Source organism: Pseudophryne corroboree, chromosome 6 (assembly GCF_028390025.1).
Source record: "Pseudophryne corroboree isolate aPseCor3 chromosome 6, aPseCor3.hap2, whole genome shotgun sequence".
NCBI classification, from domain to species: domain Eukaryota; kingdom Metazoa; phylum Chordata; class Amphibia; order Anura; family Myobatrachidae; genus Pseudophryne; species Pseudophryne corroboree.
Genome location: NC_086449.1, coordinates 426,295,617 through 426,312,610, shown reverse-complemented (window position 1 = coordinate 426,312,610; position 16,994 = coordinate 426,295,617). Strand labels below are relative to the sequence as shown.

The 16,994-nt window shown below is 43.5% G+C and overlaps 1 protein-coding gene across 4 annotated transcripts in view; it reads left to right on the top strand.

Annotated features, from left to right (window-relative positions):
* The first annotated feature begins 891 nt into the window (after positions 1 to 891).
* The window catches only part of RELN (reelin), an 856,893-nt gene continuing 840,790 nt past the window's right edge, over positions 892 to 16,994 (top strand). For 2 of the 4 annotated variants that reach the window (XM_063927012.1, XM_063927011.1), the window contains exon 1: positions 892 to 1,363. In XM_063927012.1, coding sequence (XP_063783082.1) covers positions 1,138 to 1,363 — 226 coding nt within the window. In that variant the 5' untranslated portion in view covers positions 892 to 1,137. The remainder of the gene's footprint in view (positions 1,364 to 16,994) is intronic. The other 2 variants (XM_063927014.1, XM_063927013.1) reach the window with 1 other exon arrangement.

Genomic DNA, 16,994 nt, shown 5'->3' with positions numbered 1-16,994 from the left:
GTAATTGATGATATTGCAGCTCTAATAGAGCTCTAGTTATTTCATTAAGAAAATGGATGTAACCAAAGTGGCATCATCATATACACACAGTACTGATGCTAAAACTGTTCTTTTTTGGACAAGCAGATTTCTGATAACAATAGGCCAAGTCACGCTGCACAGGTGAGAAGAAGATTTGGGAGAGCAGGAATAGAAGATCCGACCCGAACTGTCCTTTACATGAAAGCCCCATAACAAATGAATCACCTCTGCTTCCCTTGTGCCGTACGGAAAGGGACTGGCGGCAGATCACTAGCAACACCGCTAATGGTATCCAGTGACTCCACTTTCTCCGAGGCAGTAGAAACAGTCATTTGTATGGAAACAAATAACGTTACACTACGCCGCGGATAGTGGACAGGGGCGGTGCCATTGTACTTCTACTTCCCCCATAGCAGTATCCTATGCTGTGCAATAGCCAGCACCTGGTGTGAGACAGGTGTCTGTACAGTCGGATGGTTGTATATGATGACACGCTCGTGTCCTGTATAGAGCAGCGTCCTGCATCTGTGCGCGGGTATTATCTGCTCCATTACATGCTAAAGTCCTATTACTATTAGGTTCGTCTTATACTAAACCAAGGTGTGTACCTGAGGGGATACTAGATAGCATTTACATATTACAACAGTCAGCATAACCCCTAGGAGCAAAGATCTGTGTCTGCAGAGTGTAGAATCACTGATACATGTACTATCGCACAATACGCTCTGTGCCGAGGATTCGGAATCTCAGAAACTATTCACCTTTTCCATAGCCCCCTCCTAGTACTAGATAATAAACAGGCAGCGGACCAATGAGCGGCCGGGGGAGGGCCCTCTGCCTCTGCCAGCACCATCTGCATATGAGGCATGTGTTATTATCTGGCTGCCAGCTCCTGTCTCGGAGACCCTCTTCCTAGGCTCGGTCTCCTGTCTGCAGCCTGCCTATTGGCCCCGGTCCTGCCTGGCACACCTGACACCGCTGCCTGAGAGCTCTCCTTACAGAGAAGATAAAGTTTATTTACTTTTATTCCTCCAAACTTTTTGCTGAGCCCACGTTCCTCGTCCCCACCTATGCAGAATACAGAATAGGTACAGGAGCCTTAGGGGGAGCCCAGCAATGGATGAGATGAGTAGCAGGCGATTGGTGGTGCTGGTGTTTCTGGGGATCCTGTACGTGGCCGCGGTACGGGCAGCAGTGGGGTATTACCCCAGGTTCTCGCCCTTCTTTTTCCTGTGCACCCACCACGGCGAGTTGGAAGGAGACGGCGACCAAGGAGAGGTGCTCATCTCGCTGCACCTCGCCGGGAACCCCAGCTACTACATACCTGGGCAGGAGTACCACGGTAAGTGGCGCAACCAGCAGCGCAGCTGCACGGTGACACACTGAGACTAGCAGCTGTATTTGTGAGTAATGGGCTCTCCTAAACCAGCGGATGGTCATGTCTTCCCGATGTCCTAGGGGTCATGCCGGTCGCTAGGTGCTTGGGCTGATTACATGATAAGGGGTAATGATTCCAGTTCCACAGGGGTTGCTGCTTCCTGTGCAGCGTCCTGCTATATAGGTGACCACAACAGACCGTATAGAAAAGTCTCTCACTGTGGGGTAGCTGTGGAAAAAATAAATGTCAGTCACACAGTTACATATACGTGATGATTTTGTATGTGATAGTCATTGTAATGTACTGTAATGATCCTTTCCTTAGTGTTGTGATGGATTGCACCAACATGTTCTACAGTACATAGATTGGACATATCAGCATGCTATCTTCCCCCCATACTGTGCCAGTTACACGCCATAAGTTGGTGCACATACTCACTATTTGGAAGTTGCTGTACATTTATTTACCTGGGCTCTTTGCCATTCAGCCACAAAGTCTACAGTCACCTGGAATTTTTTCTTTAAGACCGTAGTATTTGTTCACTTGCTTTGTACATGAGATAAAAGGTGCCTTGCACACAGACCCCTGATACCACCTATGTGTATTTGAGACAGTTCTTAATGATGTTAGTCCTGAACAATTTTTACATCAAGCATTAAAACTATACTGTCATCTTGTTACTATGTGTTCTTGACACTGATTATATAATTTATTCATCACTGATCTTGGGTTCCTGCTTCAAAATGGGATGTCATTTATTAACAGTTTGCATTGAACTATAATATATAGAGTCATTTCTAACCTGACCGCAGAGGATCAATTTAAAAGTAGTTACTTATTATCATGTACGCATTGCATGATAACCAGATATGCAAAAGTATACTTGTGTTAGCATGCATGATAACCAGATATGCAATAGTACACTTGTGTTAGTTAGCATGTTATGCAAATATGCAGCATCTGTGTGACAGTTACACACATTTCCATTGTGATGTTATCAAAACTCTCAGTTGAAGTAAATTAGGTAGTTTCAATACTGCATTTTTCCTGGTTTCATATAGATTGTACAGAATAAAACGTGAGAGGATTAAGAAAGGAATATACATATCTTTAACTTCACAGAATGAGATTTGTCACTAGAGCATTGTCACTGCAATGTAATGTGGTTTGTTATTTTCCTTGATGTGTACCCACAATGGGTACCCACCCACCCACCCACAATGTGTTACACAAATTTATAAAACATCATTTGGTAACTACAATATACATTTTTCCTTAAGCTATCGAAATACATTTAAAATCCCCCTAGATCTGTATAATACAGCACAATCACATTCACCAATGATTCCCTAATCCATTTTTATGCCAGGTATTAGTCACATTTGGCCGAAGTTCTGAATGCATCGCTGAGATGGTGACAGCTTATCACTGTCTGTACTAATCCTACTATTACTACCACTACTGCTGTTTTAGTAGCAAGTCACTTTGAGTTTAAATATTATGTCCACTTAAGTCATTGTTTTTAGTTATAATATAGTGTCAATGTGACGCTTGTGCATTTAGTGTTGTATAAATGAATAGTATTTCTAGATCAATGGGCTTGCATTTATTGTTTACCCACTTAATTTGCTAGAATACTCAGTTTACCATTAGGCCTCTGGGACCAGCTGACCTGTAGAAACCATGGAAGATATAGTGAGATTTTAGATTTTCTTTGTCTACAAAATTGCAGTGTCTTTGTTTGGAAGCGGAGCAAAACCCATATCACAGCTGAACATGTTGTTCCAAGTAGTTTACAGTAATCTCCCCAAACAGTCATTTAATGTATTATTCTGTGCTATTGTTATTAGAACTGTGGGACTAATTTATTTTTATATATGGGTTACTATGGGTTTACAGTACAGTTTCAGCACATGCAAATTCAAGTAAAATTGATTAAGTATTAAGTAAAATTGATACATGACAATTCATATCTATTAAATATATTATTTCAAGCTATCTTTAAATAATAAACATACATACTATGTACTTGGGTATTGACACATGAACTCTGAACCATAAATCAAAGATACAGAAAATATAAAAATTTCTAATTATGTACGCATGCATCAGGGTATGTGTGTACTATAGATATGTAAATTCAGCAGATTTATTTCACCTGCCATGAATTGTTGTATCTATTTGTCAAGTTATATTCCATTTCTTTATTCCTTTTTTTATGAGGGAAACAGTTTTTGTGTGCTGTTCAAACCATCCAATTTAAAGTATGCACTGGATAATAGACAACTATTTGATAGTTATAGTAGAAGGTGGCAATAAACAGCAGAAAATTTCAAATGATAAATTGCACACCTTTTTTGACAGTAAATTGGAAGTACTTTTATTGCTGCGACTTGCTTCATTCAAAACTTGCTGCAAATTAGATCTACATTAAAGCAGTGTTGCATTTTTTACATTTTTGAAGGAGGCATTTTTGCTTTTACTCATTATGGATAATTTTTTTCAATCCACACACTACGCCTGTGTCTGCCAAAAAAAAAAGTGTTATTTGTAAAAACATGCATTATCTATTCTCTGGGGGGTATTTTATGTTGTCCATGTAAAGGTTTGGCCAGGGAAGGAAAGTTCTCCACAGATAGCAATTTACTATAGAAGAGCATAGTAACAAAATAATACATACATGTTTAATGATAAATATTTTTAAACTGTACTAGTTTATTTTTAACTACAGTATGTGTATACTTATAAACATGTCTTTTATAGCATAATAACGCTTAACATATAGTTACTTTTAGAGTACATCACATAAAAAAGGCACCTGCTGTGTGCATATATATGAGAATAATAGTTGCTTCATTCTAATTAGGAGCTGTACATTTCCCTAAAAAGATGTTTATAAAATACCACTGCTATTATATCAATATTAATCTTAATATGTTATAGTTAAACTGGTGGAACCTTTTAAAATACATAGGGGGAGATTCAAATGTTTGAAAAGTCGGTTGAGTGTCTGTTTTTTCCTATCTAATAGACAGGATAAAATAGACACCCAACCGACTTATCAAACATTTTTGAATTCCACCCATAGAGCGCTCCTGAAATTTCTCTGAATGTCTTTAGAAATGTATATAAACTAAAGCATATATAATTCATATACAGTATGTTGGAAAAATATTTATAAACATATATAGATCGGTACCATCTTCAATTGCCACAATAACTGCCACAAATCTGCAATGATGTGGGCTGACTATGGTGTTCATTATTACATTCTGGTTTGATTAATTTCTACACAGACTGAAGCTTCAGGCATTGTGTCTTGTTATCTATCAGGCAGTGCAGCTAACCCTTTTCACATTTCAATAGAAGCTGGGATATCTGGCAATTTATCTAATTTATGTCATCAGTGCAATTTGGGTGTGTGGGAAGGGATCATTACATTGTTTTACACTAAGTAAACTTAACACCTGCTTCGAATGCTACCCCACCAGATGGAAAACTGAAACGCCTTCTTATTAGGGTTGCTTTTGGCTTTGCTAGGGCTGGTGATCATTATCACTTTCAAAAGGATAAGGCTGGGGTTAGATGTTACATGTAAATGTTGTAGTTGCAAAATAGCAGGTCATGTTTTAACATCTGACAATGAGCTGATCACCTGCTTACTAAGTGTATTCCTCACAATGTCACACAGACATTTGACAATGTAGGAATAGTAAATTGCTTACTACAGATACTGCTTTGAGATTTCATTTCTCTTTGTATGTATGTGCTGTTTATTATTTGCATGGTATTGTAATTTGATATACCAAGTACCTATGCACAAATCTAAGTTCCACTTAATTATTTTTCTCTAACGTCCTAGTGGATGCTGGGGACTCCGTAAGGACCATGGGGAATAGACGGCTCCGCAGGAGACTGGGCACACTAAAAGAAAGATTTGGTACTACCTGGTGTGCACTGGCTCCTCCCTCTATGCCCCTCCTCCAGACCTCAGTTAGATTTCTGTGCCCGGCCGAGCTGGATGCACACTAGGGGCTCTCCTGAGCTCCTAGAAAGAAAGTATATGTTAGGTTTTTTATTTTACAGTGAGACCTGCTGGCAACAGGCTCACTGCAACGAGGGACTAAGGGGAGAAGAAGCGAACCTACCTGCTTGCAGCTAGCTTGGGCTTCTTAGGCTACTGGACACCATTAGCTCCAGAGGGATCGACCGCAGGCCCAGTCCTTGGTGTTCGTTCCCGGAGCCGCGCCGCCGTCCCCCTTACAGAGCCAGAAACAAGAAGATGGTCCGGAAAAGCGGCGGCAGAAGACTTCAGTCTTCACCAAGGTAGCGCACAGCACTGCAGCTGTGCGCCATTGCTCCTCATACACACTTCACACTCCGGTCACTGAGGGTGCAGGGCGCTGGGGGGGGCGCCCTGAGCAGCAATAATATCACCTTGGCTGGCAAAATAACCACAACATATAGCCCCAGAGGCTATATATGTGGTAATTACCCCTGCCAGAATACAGAAAAAAGCGGGAGAAAAGTCCGCTGAAAAAGGGGCGGAGCCATCTCCCTCAGCACACCGGCGCCATTATTCCCTCACAGTTCCGCTGGAAGGAAGCTCCCTGATTCTCCCCTGCAGTCTACAAATTTGAAATCCTTGAACGCATACATAAAAAAATCAAAGTTCAAGATGGAATCGCTCAGGGCGGTTATTGCAAGCCTGGACGAGGGGGATTACATGGTATCCCTGGACATCAAGGATGCTTACCTGCATGTCCCAATTTTCCTTCCTCACCAGGAGTACCTCAGATTTGTGGTACAGGATTGTCATTACCAATTCCAGACACTACCGTTTGGACTGTCCACGGCACCGAGGGTGTTTACCAAGGTAATGGCAGAAATGATGATACTCCTTCGAAAAAAGGGAGTTTTAATTATCCCGTACTTGGACGATCTCCTAATAAAGGCGAGGTCCAGGGAGCAGTTACTGGTCGGAGTAGCACTATCTCGGGAAGTGCTACAACAGCATGGCTGGATTCTAAACATCCCAAAGTCACAACTGGTTCCTTCCACACGCTTACTGTTCCTGGGGATGATTCTGGACACAGAACAGAAAAAAGTGTTTCTCCCGCAGGAGAAAGCCAAGGAGCTGTCATCTCTAGTCAGAGACCTCCTAAAACCAAAACGGGTATCGGTGCATCACTGCACACGAGTCCTGGGAAAAATGGTGGCTTCATACGAAGCAATTCCATTCGGCAGGTTCCATGCAAGGACCTTCCAGTGGGACCTCTTGGACAAGTGGTCGGGATCGCATCTTCAGATGCATCGTCTGATAACCCTGTCTCCAAGGACCAGGGTGTCTCTACTGTGGTGGCTGCAGAGTGCTCATCTTCTAGAGGGCCGCAGATTCGGCATACAGGACTGGGTCCTGGTGACCACGGATGCCAGCCTTCGAGGCTGGGGAGCAGTCACACAGGGAAGAAACTTCCAAGGACTATGGTCAAGTCAGGAGACCTCCCTGCACATAAATATTCTGGAACTAAGGGCCATTTACAATGCCCTAAGTCAGGCAAAACCCCTGCTTCAAAACCAGCCGGTACTGATCCAGTCAGACAACATCACGGCAGTCGCCCATGTAAACCGACAGAGCGGCACAAAAAGCAGGATGGCGATGGCAGAAGCCGCAAGGATTCTCCGATGGGCGGAAAATCACATAATAGCACTGTCGGCAGTGTTCATTCCGGGAGTGGACAACTGGGAAGCAGACTTCCTCAGCAGACACGACCTACACCCGGGAGAGTGGGGACTTCATCCAGAAGTCTTCCTACTGTTGGTAAACCGTTGGGAAAGGCCACAGGTGGACATGATGGCGTCCCGCCTCAACAAAAAGCTAAAGAGATATTGCGCCAGGTCAAGGGACCCTCAGGCGATAGCTGTGGACGCGCTAGTGACACCGTGGGTGTACCAGTCGGTTTATGTGTTCCCTCCTCTGCCCCTCATACCAAAGGTACTGAGAATAATAAGAAGGCGAGGAGTAAGAACGATACTCGTGGTTCCGGATTGGCCAAGAAGAGCTTGGTACCCGGAACTTCAAGAAATGTTATCAGAGGACCCATGGCCTCTACCGCTCAGACAGGATCTGCTACAACAGGGGCCCTGTCTGTTCCAAGACTTACCGCGGCTGCGTTTGACGGCATGGCGGTTGAATTCCGGATCCTAAAGGAAAAGGGCATTCCGGAGGAAGTCATTCCTACGCTGATAAAAGCCAGGAAAGAAGTAACCGCAAACCATTATCACCGCATTTGGCGAAAATATGTTGCGTGGTGTGAGGCCAGGAAGGCCCCCACGGAGGAATTTCAGCTGGGTCGTTTTCTGCACTTCCTACAGTCAGGAGTGACTATGGGCCTAAAATTGGGTTCCATTAAGGTCCAGATTTCGGCTCTGTCGATTTTCTTCCAGAAAGAACTGGCTTCACTGCCTGAAGTTCAGACTTTTGTAAAGGGAGTGCTTCATATTCAACCCCCTTTTGTGCCTCCTGTGGCACCTTGGGATCTCAATGTGGTGTTGAGTTTCCTAAAATCACATTGGTTTGAACCACTTAAAACCGTGGATCTCAAATATCTCACGTGGAAAGTGGTCATGTTATTGGCCTTGGCTTCGGCCAGGTGTGTGTCAGAATTGGCGGCTTTGTCGTGTAAAAGCCCTTATCTGATTTTCCATATGGATAGGGCAGAATTGAGGACTCGTCCCCAGTTTCTCCCTAAGGTGGTATCAGCTTTTCACTTGAACCAACCTATTGTAGTGCCTGCGGCTACTAAGGACTTGGAGGATTCCAAGTTACTGGACGTAGTCAGGGCCTTGAAAATTTATGTTTCCAGGACGGCTGGAGTCAGGAAAACTGACTCGCTTTTTATCCTGTATGCACCCAACAAAATAGGTGCTCCTGCTTCTAAGCAGACTGTTGCTCGCTGGATTTGTAGCACAATTCAGCTGGCGCATTCTGCGGCTGGTTTGCCGCATCCTAAATCAGTGAAAGCCCATTCCACGAGGAAGGTGGGCTCATCTTGGGCGGCTGCCCGAGGGGTCTCGGCTTTACAACTTTGCCGAGCTGCTACTTGGTCAGGGGCAAACACGTTTGCTAAATTCTACAAATTTGATACCCTGGCTGAGGAGGACCTTGAGTTCTCTCATTCGGTGCTGCAGAGTCATCCGCACTCTCCCGCCCGTTTGGGAGCTCTGGTATAATCCCCATGGTCCTTACGGAGTCCCCAGCATCCACTAGGACGTTAGAGAAAATAAGAATTTACTCACCGATAATTCTATTTCTCGTAGTCCGTAGTGGATGCTGGGCGCCCATCCCAAGTGCGGATTGTCTGCAATACTTGTATATAGTTATTGCCTAACTAAAGGGTTATTGTTTAGCCATCTGTTGAGAGGCTCAGTTGTTATTCATACTGTTAACTGAGTAAAATATCACGAGTTATACGGTGTGATTGGTGTGGCTGGTATGAGTCTTACCCGGGATTCAAAATCCTTCCTTATTGTGTCAGCTCTTCCGGGCACAGTATCCTAACTGAGGTCTGGAGGAGGGGCATAGAGGGAGGAGCCAGTGCACACCAGGTAGTACCAAATCTTTCTTTTAGTGTGCCCAGTCTCCTGCGGAGCCGTCTATTCCCCATGGTCCTTACGGAGTCCCCAGCATCCACTACGGACTACGAGAAATAGAATTATCGGTGAGTAAATTCTTATTTTAAATGCTATGGAGTTGTTTCCGCATAGCTACAAAAACTTGCTAAATATCCTAATCTTTTTGGCCAGCGGATATCCACATTCACAAACCAGGCAATTTGTAACATCCGGTTGAAGATTAGATAAGGTTTTCTGTACCTCATTATTAAAGGGACATATAGGGCATAATTCGTGTTTGTACGAGAATGCAACTGCGATTTTCTAGGCTACAGAACTCCTATTGTTAGCAAGTGAAGCTGCTGCTCTGGAATGAATAGAGACTTCACAAAGTCATTCGCAATTGCGCTCATATTTGCGATCTATATGCAAAAATGAGGAACATCGAGGCTAAGGGTCTGTCTGACTGTGCAGACAGGACACAGCAGTAGCGGTGCAGGTGCTCTCGTTTTGCACGTATGAGCGTGCAGCCATCAGTAGATACGCGCCCTGAAAACGGCCATGACATGCCTGCGTTTTCCCAACCACTTCCTGTAAACTCCCCGTTACCACCTCCAGTAACTCCCTGTGAAACACTTTTCCATGAAATCCTCAATGCGCATTCACATGCACATTGCAATCGCGGTACAGGGTCAGTCTCCCGATAATCACCCCACTGTGTTATAAGTGGTCATTGCATACAAACATGAATTAGGCCTATAGTGCGCCTTCATGGATAAGAGGTCTGCCAGTACATTCCCTAGTAATGTCTTTCATTGCCCTATAATACTCTAGGAAGAGAATAGTCATATTATGTTATTGAGAGGATACTCCACTGAGTCTTTTTCTGTTACTTCATACTGGGTATTAATCAAAACTAACTTTGTCACCCCCTAGAGGTGAATGTTGTGTTGCCATTGTACTGACCGAAGCATGATAGTGTAGTATATTTTCAACATTTGCTTGATTAAAACCTACATACATTTACTGCTACTAGTAACTGGGAGAGGATTATAAGATTCTGAAATTTCAGAGCTCTGTGAGCAAAAAGGAAAGTTCAAATGATTTTCTTACTTAACAATGTTTCCAATGCAATGGCCATGGTTTTGCCATAATGGGCCCTACACACTGGGCGATAATACTGAAAGATATGAATGATCTCGTTCATAAATGAACGAGATACCGTTCATATCTTTCAGTGTGGAGGCACCAGCGATGAACGATGCGCGGCACCGCGTTCGTTCATTGCTGGTGCCCCGTCGCCCCGTCTCGTCCATATTTATGCCCCGTCTCGTCCATATTTGCCTGCACTGCTATGGAGCCGGGTGATGGGGGAGGGAAGAAACTTCACTTCCCCCGTCACTGTCAGGCAGCTCGGCGGCGGATCTGTCAGTGTGTAGGGCCCATTAGACAGTTGTCGCTATCACATGCTTTTTTTGATGCATGTTCTCCCGATGTGTATATATATATAATGCATCACAGGAAGAAACACTGACCCACTCTTTGAATAACTTTATAATAAAGTGATAGCCATCTCTATCAAGTTACTACCAAGTAGGACACACACATGCGAGGCCATCTGACATGTGCATAAGAAAATGTGTTTGACAGAAGGGGAGGTGCATGCAGGCTTTTGGGGAGGGATTTAACTAGCTAACTATGTAACTATGGATTTTTCAAAATGGGCTGAAGTACTAAGTTGTATCCCACAAGGGTCTGTATTTGGACCACTACTGTTCAACATTTTCATAAATGATCTAGATGCAGGTCTAGAGAGCATGGTGTAAATTTTTGCAGACGATACCAAACTGTGTAAGGTTATAAATTCGTAGGGGATGCTGAGTCTCTTCAGAACAACTTATTTAAACTGGAATCATGGGCAGTAAAATAGAGAATACGGGCCCTCATTCTGAGTTGATCGCACGGTAGCTGTTTTTAGTTGCCGTGTGATCAGATAGTTGCCACCTATGGGGGAGTGTATTTTTGCATAGCAAGGCTGCGTTCGCTTGTGCAGCCGAGCTATGCAAAAACATTTTGTACAGTTTAGGAGTAGGTCTGGACTTACTTACCCACTGCGATCACTTCAGCCTGTCAGGTCTCAGAATTGATGTCAGACATCCGCCCTCCAAACGCCTCGCCACGCCTGCATTGGACTCCCCACTCCCCGAAAATAGTCAGTTGACGCCCGGATCCACCTTCTGCCTGTCAATCTGCTTGCATTCACCGCTGCAAAGTCTTTCTTTGTAGTTCTCGTTGTTGCCCAGCGACGGCCGTTGCCGGGTAATGACGTGCCTGCGCATTGCACCCGCAGCGCATGCGCAGTTCCGACCCCATCGCACGGCTGCGAAAAAGGGGAGCGTGCGATCGGGTCGGAATGACCCCCACGGTTCAATACAGACAAATGTAAGGTAATGCACTTTGGTAACAAGAACAAATATACTACCTACATACTAAATGGGGTAAAACTTGGGGTTTCTGTATTGGAAAAAGATTTAGATGTTCACATAGATAGCAAACTAAGCAGCATTACCCAACGTAGGAATGCAGCATATAAGCCAAACAAGGTATTAGCATGCATAAAGCGGGGAATTGATGCAAGGGATGAGAGTGTTATACTCCCATTATATAGATCACTAGTGAGGCCACATCTCGAATACTGTGCACAATTATGGGCACCATACTATAAGAAGGATATCCTGAAACTAGAAAAGTTTCAGAGACAGGCAACAAAATTGATTAAGAGGATGGAGATGCTAGAATACGAAGAAAAGCTTGCTAGGCTCGGCATGGTTATACTGGAAAAAAAGAGATTAAGAGGGGACATGATTAACATTTACAAATGTATAAGGGGACAATACACAGAGCTAGCGGGGGATTTGTTTTTGGTAAGAGCAACACAAAGGACACACGGACACCCACTACGATTAGAGGAGAGGAGAATTCACACCCAGAGACAGAAAGGGTTCTTCACAGTAAGGACAATACGTATAAAAACAGATAAAGATATACAGGGTTATGGTGGGTAAATCATGCACTATGAAAAAAAAATGAGGACTAGACATATTCGGCTAAACACTCACCACAGTTAAAATTAGTTTTAAATATATTACAGTATAGGAGATCACTAACAGGTTGAACTCAATGGATAAATTGTCTTTTTTCAACCTCATAAACTATGTAACTATGTAATTTAGAAGGTCCCTCTCTGGCGATGTCAGTCCCATATGAACAAAGCAGTTAGCACCATCTGAAGATACTTTCACTGACAGCACCAGACTCCTGAAAGGTTTTTGGAGCTGGGTAAATTGGGCCAAATCATAGTCCCCGTTGAGAATAAAAGGTACAGATACACCTGTTCAGATGTTTTAATCAGACCCGTTGCCACAAATGTATAAAATCAAGCACCTAGCCATGCAGTGTCCATATGCAAACATTTATGATACAAAATGGGTTGTTCTGAAGAGCTCAGTGACTTCAAGCCTGGTACTGTGATAGGATGCCACCTTTGCAATAAGACCGGTGAGTGAAATGTCATCCCTGCTGGATATGACACAGTCAACTCTAAGTGATATTATTAAAAAGTGGAAGCATTAAGATAGCAGAAGATGATGTAAAATCACAGAGCTGGGTCAACGACTGCTAAGGTGCATGGTACGTAAAAGTCGCTAGCTCCCTGCTGATTCCATAGCTGAAGAGTTCCGAACTCCCACTGGCATTAATGTAAGCACAAAAACCGTGTGGCGGGAGCTTAATGGAATGTGTTTCCATGGCCGAGCAGCTGCATGCAATCCTCACATCACCAACTCCAATGCCAAACGTCAGATGGTGTGGTGTAAAGCACATTGACACTGGACTGTGGAGCAGTAGAAACGTGTTCTGTGGTGTGATGAATCATGCTTCTCTGTTTGGCAGTCAGATGGATGTGTCTGGATTTGGCGGATGCCGGGAGAACGTTACCTGACTGACTGCATTATGCCAACTGTGAAGTTTGGTGGAGGAGGGATAATAGTATGGGGCTGTTTTCATGGTTTGGGCTAGGCACCTTATCTCCAGTGAAGGGTAATCTTAATGCTTCAGCATGCCAAAACATTTTGGACAATGCTATGCTTCCAACTTTGTGACAGTTTGGGGAAGAGCCTTTTCTATTCCAACATTACTGTGCACCAGAGCACCAAGTAAGGACTATAAAGACATGGTTTGATGATTTTTGTGTGGAAGAACTTTATTGTCCCGCACAGAGCCCTGAACGAAACCCCATCAAGCACCTTTGGGATAAACTGGAACGGCGATTGTGAGCCAGGCCTACTCGTCCCACATCAGTGCCTGACCACATAAATGTTCTACATAATGAATGGGCACAAGTTCCCACAGAAACACCAAAATCCTGTGGAAAGCCTTTCAAGAAGAGTGGAAGCTCTTATATCTGCAAAAGGGGCACCAACTCCATATTAAAGTATATGTATTTGAATACAATGTCATTATAGTCCCTGTTGGTGTAATGGTCAGGCGTCCAAATACTTTTGTCCATATAGTGTATCTCTGGTATTTCCTGCGGTCAGCCTTTATTAAATTACAGAAATACTTAAACTATACAGAAACTGTTGTTTCTGCATGGACCTGTCTTTAAGAAAGCAGAGAGAGTGTCCATTCCATTTCAGCAAGCAAAAAAAGACACATAACACTTTCCAGAGATGGAGTTATATTTGTCAAAAAATATTTCAGAAGCTTTGCTTCTCTCATGTATATAAATAACATTCCCAGGCAGCCCGCAATAAAACCGATGGAAGAATGCTGGCTCATAATGGAGAAATGAAAAGGGGTATGGGACTCGGGACCGACAGTGTCTAGGTCGACACACATTAGGTTGACACCTATTGGTCGACAGTGACAGGGCCAACACAGGAAATAGGTCGACATGGCCATTAGGTCGACATGAAAAAAAGGTTGACATGAGTTATTAATGGGTTTTTTGTGTGTTTTCTTCGTAAAGTGACGGGATACCACAATTAGTGCACTGTGTCCCATCGCATGGCTCGCTTAGCTCGCCATGCTTCGGGCAAGGAGCCTCGCTCCTTTACAGCCGTGCACAGCACAGGTTACCTTTCCCAATTGTAATCCACGTGGATCGTAAAGTATGAAAAAATTAAAACAATTTAAAAACTCAGGTCAACCTTTTTCCATGTCAACCTTGTTCATGTCGACCTAATGGTCGTGTTGACCTAATGTATGTCGACCTAATGTGTGTCGACCTAGACAGTGTCGACCTAGAGTCCAGATACCATAAAAAGATGGCTAAATCACCAATTTTTTCGATTTTTTAAATATAATATAAAAAGTATGGATTTTTCCTGCCAAAATGCTGTAGAAAAGCAATTTCTCATTTATTAAATACACCAGTGGTTCCCAAACTGTGCCGTGGCACCCTGGGGTGCCTTGGGACACTTGCAGGGGTGCCTCGGGTTGGTGGTCCAGAACCAATTCAAATTCTGCATGGACAATGTAAAAAGCAAAACCAGTCTTAATGGCTGCCAATCATAAAATATATTGACAATCAGAAGCAAATCTTATCCCTCACCACATAAGTTACCCTAAGGATGGCCTATAAAGACAATTAACATAATTTAATATTTCTTTCTACATTTTTCAATAAGAAACTATTGGCTTAGGGGTGCAGTGCAAAAAATTCTGATACTCTAGGGTGCCATGACTCAAAAAAGTTAGGAAACCACTGAAATACACGATTAGTTTATTTAATAGACCCCATAGACTTCTTAGAACTTTATAAATAAACTATCATAATATCACATGTACAGCTCATTCATATAAAATGTTAGGAATCCACCTCCGCCATATTTAAAATAGGGACAAAAATATACAGGCATGGCTTCATGGGGAAAGGGCGCAGCCACATAATAGTACCAATTTATATTACACCTCACAGTAGTGTCTGTTATTCACATTATACATATTACGCCACACAGTAGAGCCCTGGGCGATGGCACTGCTTGTCCACCCCTAGAACCACCACTGAGTGGTACATATTACTTTGTGTTAAAAATTGTACATTTTGTTCTTGAAAATGGGATTTTGGTACTTACCGATAAATCCTTTTCTCTGAGTCCATAGGGGATACTTGAGTGCAGGGGTATAGATTGGGTCCGTGAGCTGGTGCACAATAAATTCTTTAGAAAGGTGTGTGTGTGCTGGCTTCTCCCCTCTATGCCCCTCCCAATCAGACCAGTTAAGAAAAACTGTGCCCGAAGAGAGATGGAACATAACTGGAGAGGAGAAGTAAATGAAAACCTCATAACAGAGAAACTGGAATAGAACCAGAATAAAACTGTAGTCAAATGGCAATAGCCGACAGCGAACCAAGACACCACGTCAACATGCGTGCAGGAAGAATAGCGCAGGGTGGGCGTCCAGTATCCCCTATGGACTCCGAGAAAAGGATTTATCGTTAAGTACCATAATCCCATTTTCTCTTACATCCATAGGGGATACTGGAGTGCAGTGTACTGTGGGGATGTCCCAAAGCTCCCATTACGGGCGGGAGTGTGCTGTGATCCCTGCAAGCCAAAAGGCTCCACTGAGCGCAGCTGATGTCAAGGAACTTGCTTGGAAACTAGGCTGCCTATCAAGGGTTCAGCATCCAGAATGATGAGGGAGTCGACTTTGTAAGAGCGTACCCTCTACGGAGATGCGAAGAATCCGCACCATATTTGTAATTTTTTTTAAATCATGTATTTTTTTTATTAGTTTTTCAAAAAATAGACATACAAACAAATAAACAAATACAAATAACATTGAAATAACAAAGAAAAAGAAAAAACTTTGCATTTCTTGAAGGGAATCAGCAGCTATAGATCTCAGTCACAGGCGAACAGAAAAAAAAATACAAAAAAAGAAGTGCACCGCACAGTCTAACATACAGAATTTGAGCAAACAACATATAGCAGAGAGAGTGCAGAGATTGGCAAATAAAACATTAATGTATGGGGAGGGTAATTCGGCAGGTGTCAAAGGCAGGGAGATAACAAGTAACCAATTCCTTACAATGGGGTTGGGGAATCAATGGAGTATCTAGACTTTACCCACAGGCCCCAGATTTTTTCATATTACCCGGACATTTACGTTTAGTATACATAAAACGCTCATGAGATAGCGTAGTATTAACAAGCGCCTTCCAAGCAGGAAAGGTGGGAGGGTCCCGTGCCATCCAGGTACGGGCGATGCAGACTCGTGCCAAGGTAAGTAGGTTAGGAAGGTACATTTTAAGAGGGCCACTGAGAGAGTCCCCTAAATCCAGCCCAAACATACATATGCAAGGAGTCAGAATAGGGAACTGAATACCCGTATCACGGATACAGTTTGTCACCTCCTCCCAGTAAGTACAAACATGTGGACAGAGCCAGAGCGGATGCCAGAAGCCAGCATCCATAGCCCTGCATTTAGGACAGGCATCGGATTGTAATCCACCTATGCGGTATAGCCTACTTGGGGTCCAATAAATTCTGTGCAGAATATAGAACTGGATTTGATGGAACCTAACATAGGCAGTAGCAGTTCTAGGAGAACCGAGCATACAATCCCAGTCCTCATCTTCGAGAGCACCCAGGCCAGACACCCATTTATCTCTTAATGATCCTAAGCCATCACGCCCAGAGGAGGAGAGGAAAGAGGAGTAGAGCCGACACAACCTTACGCTCAGGCATGTTACGAACTAGCGCATGAACGGGAGAGTCTAAGAATTGCGGAGGAGCATTACCCCACTGTGCAGATAAGGCATGTCTGAGCTGCAAGTAACAATAAAAATAGTGTCTACGAACAGCATATGTGGTTGAGAGGTATTCAAACATATGAAGGACCACCCCAGGCCACTGTCTAACAACTGAATTTTGGGAAAAGCCAAATTATCCCACAAAGGAGAGCAAGGGTCAAC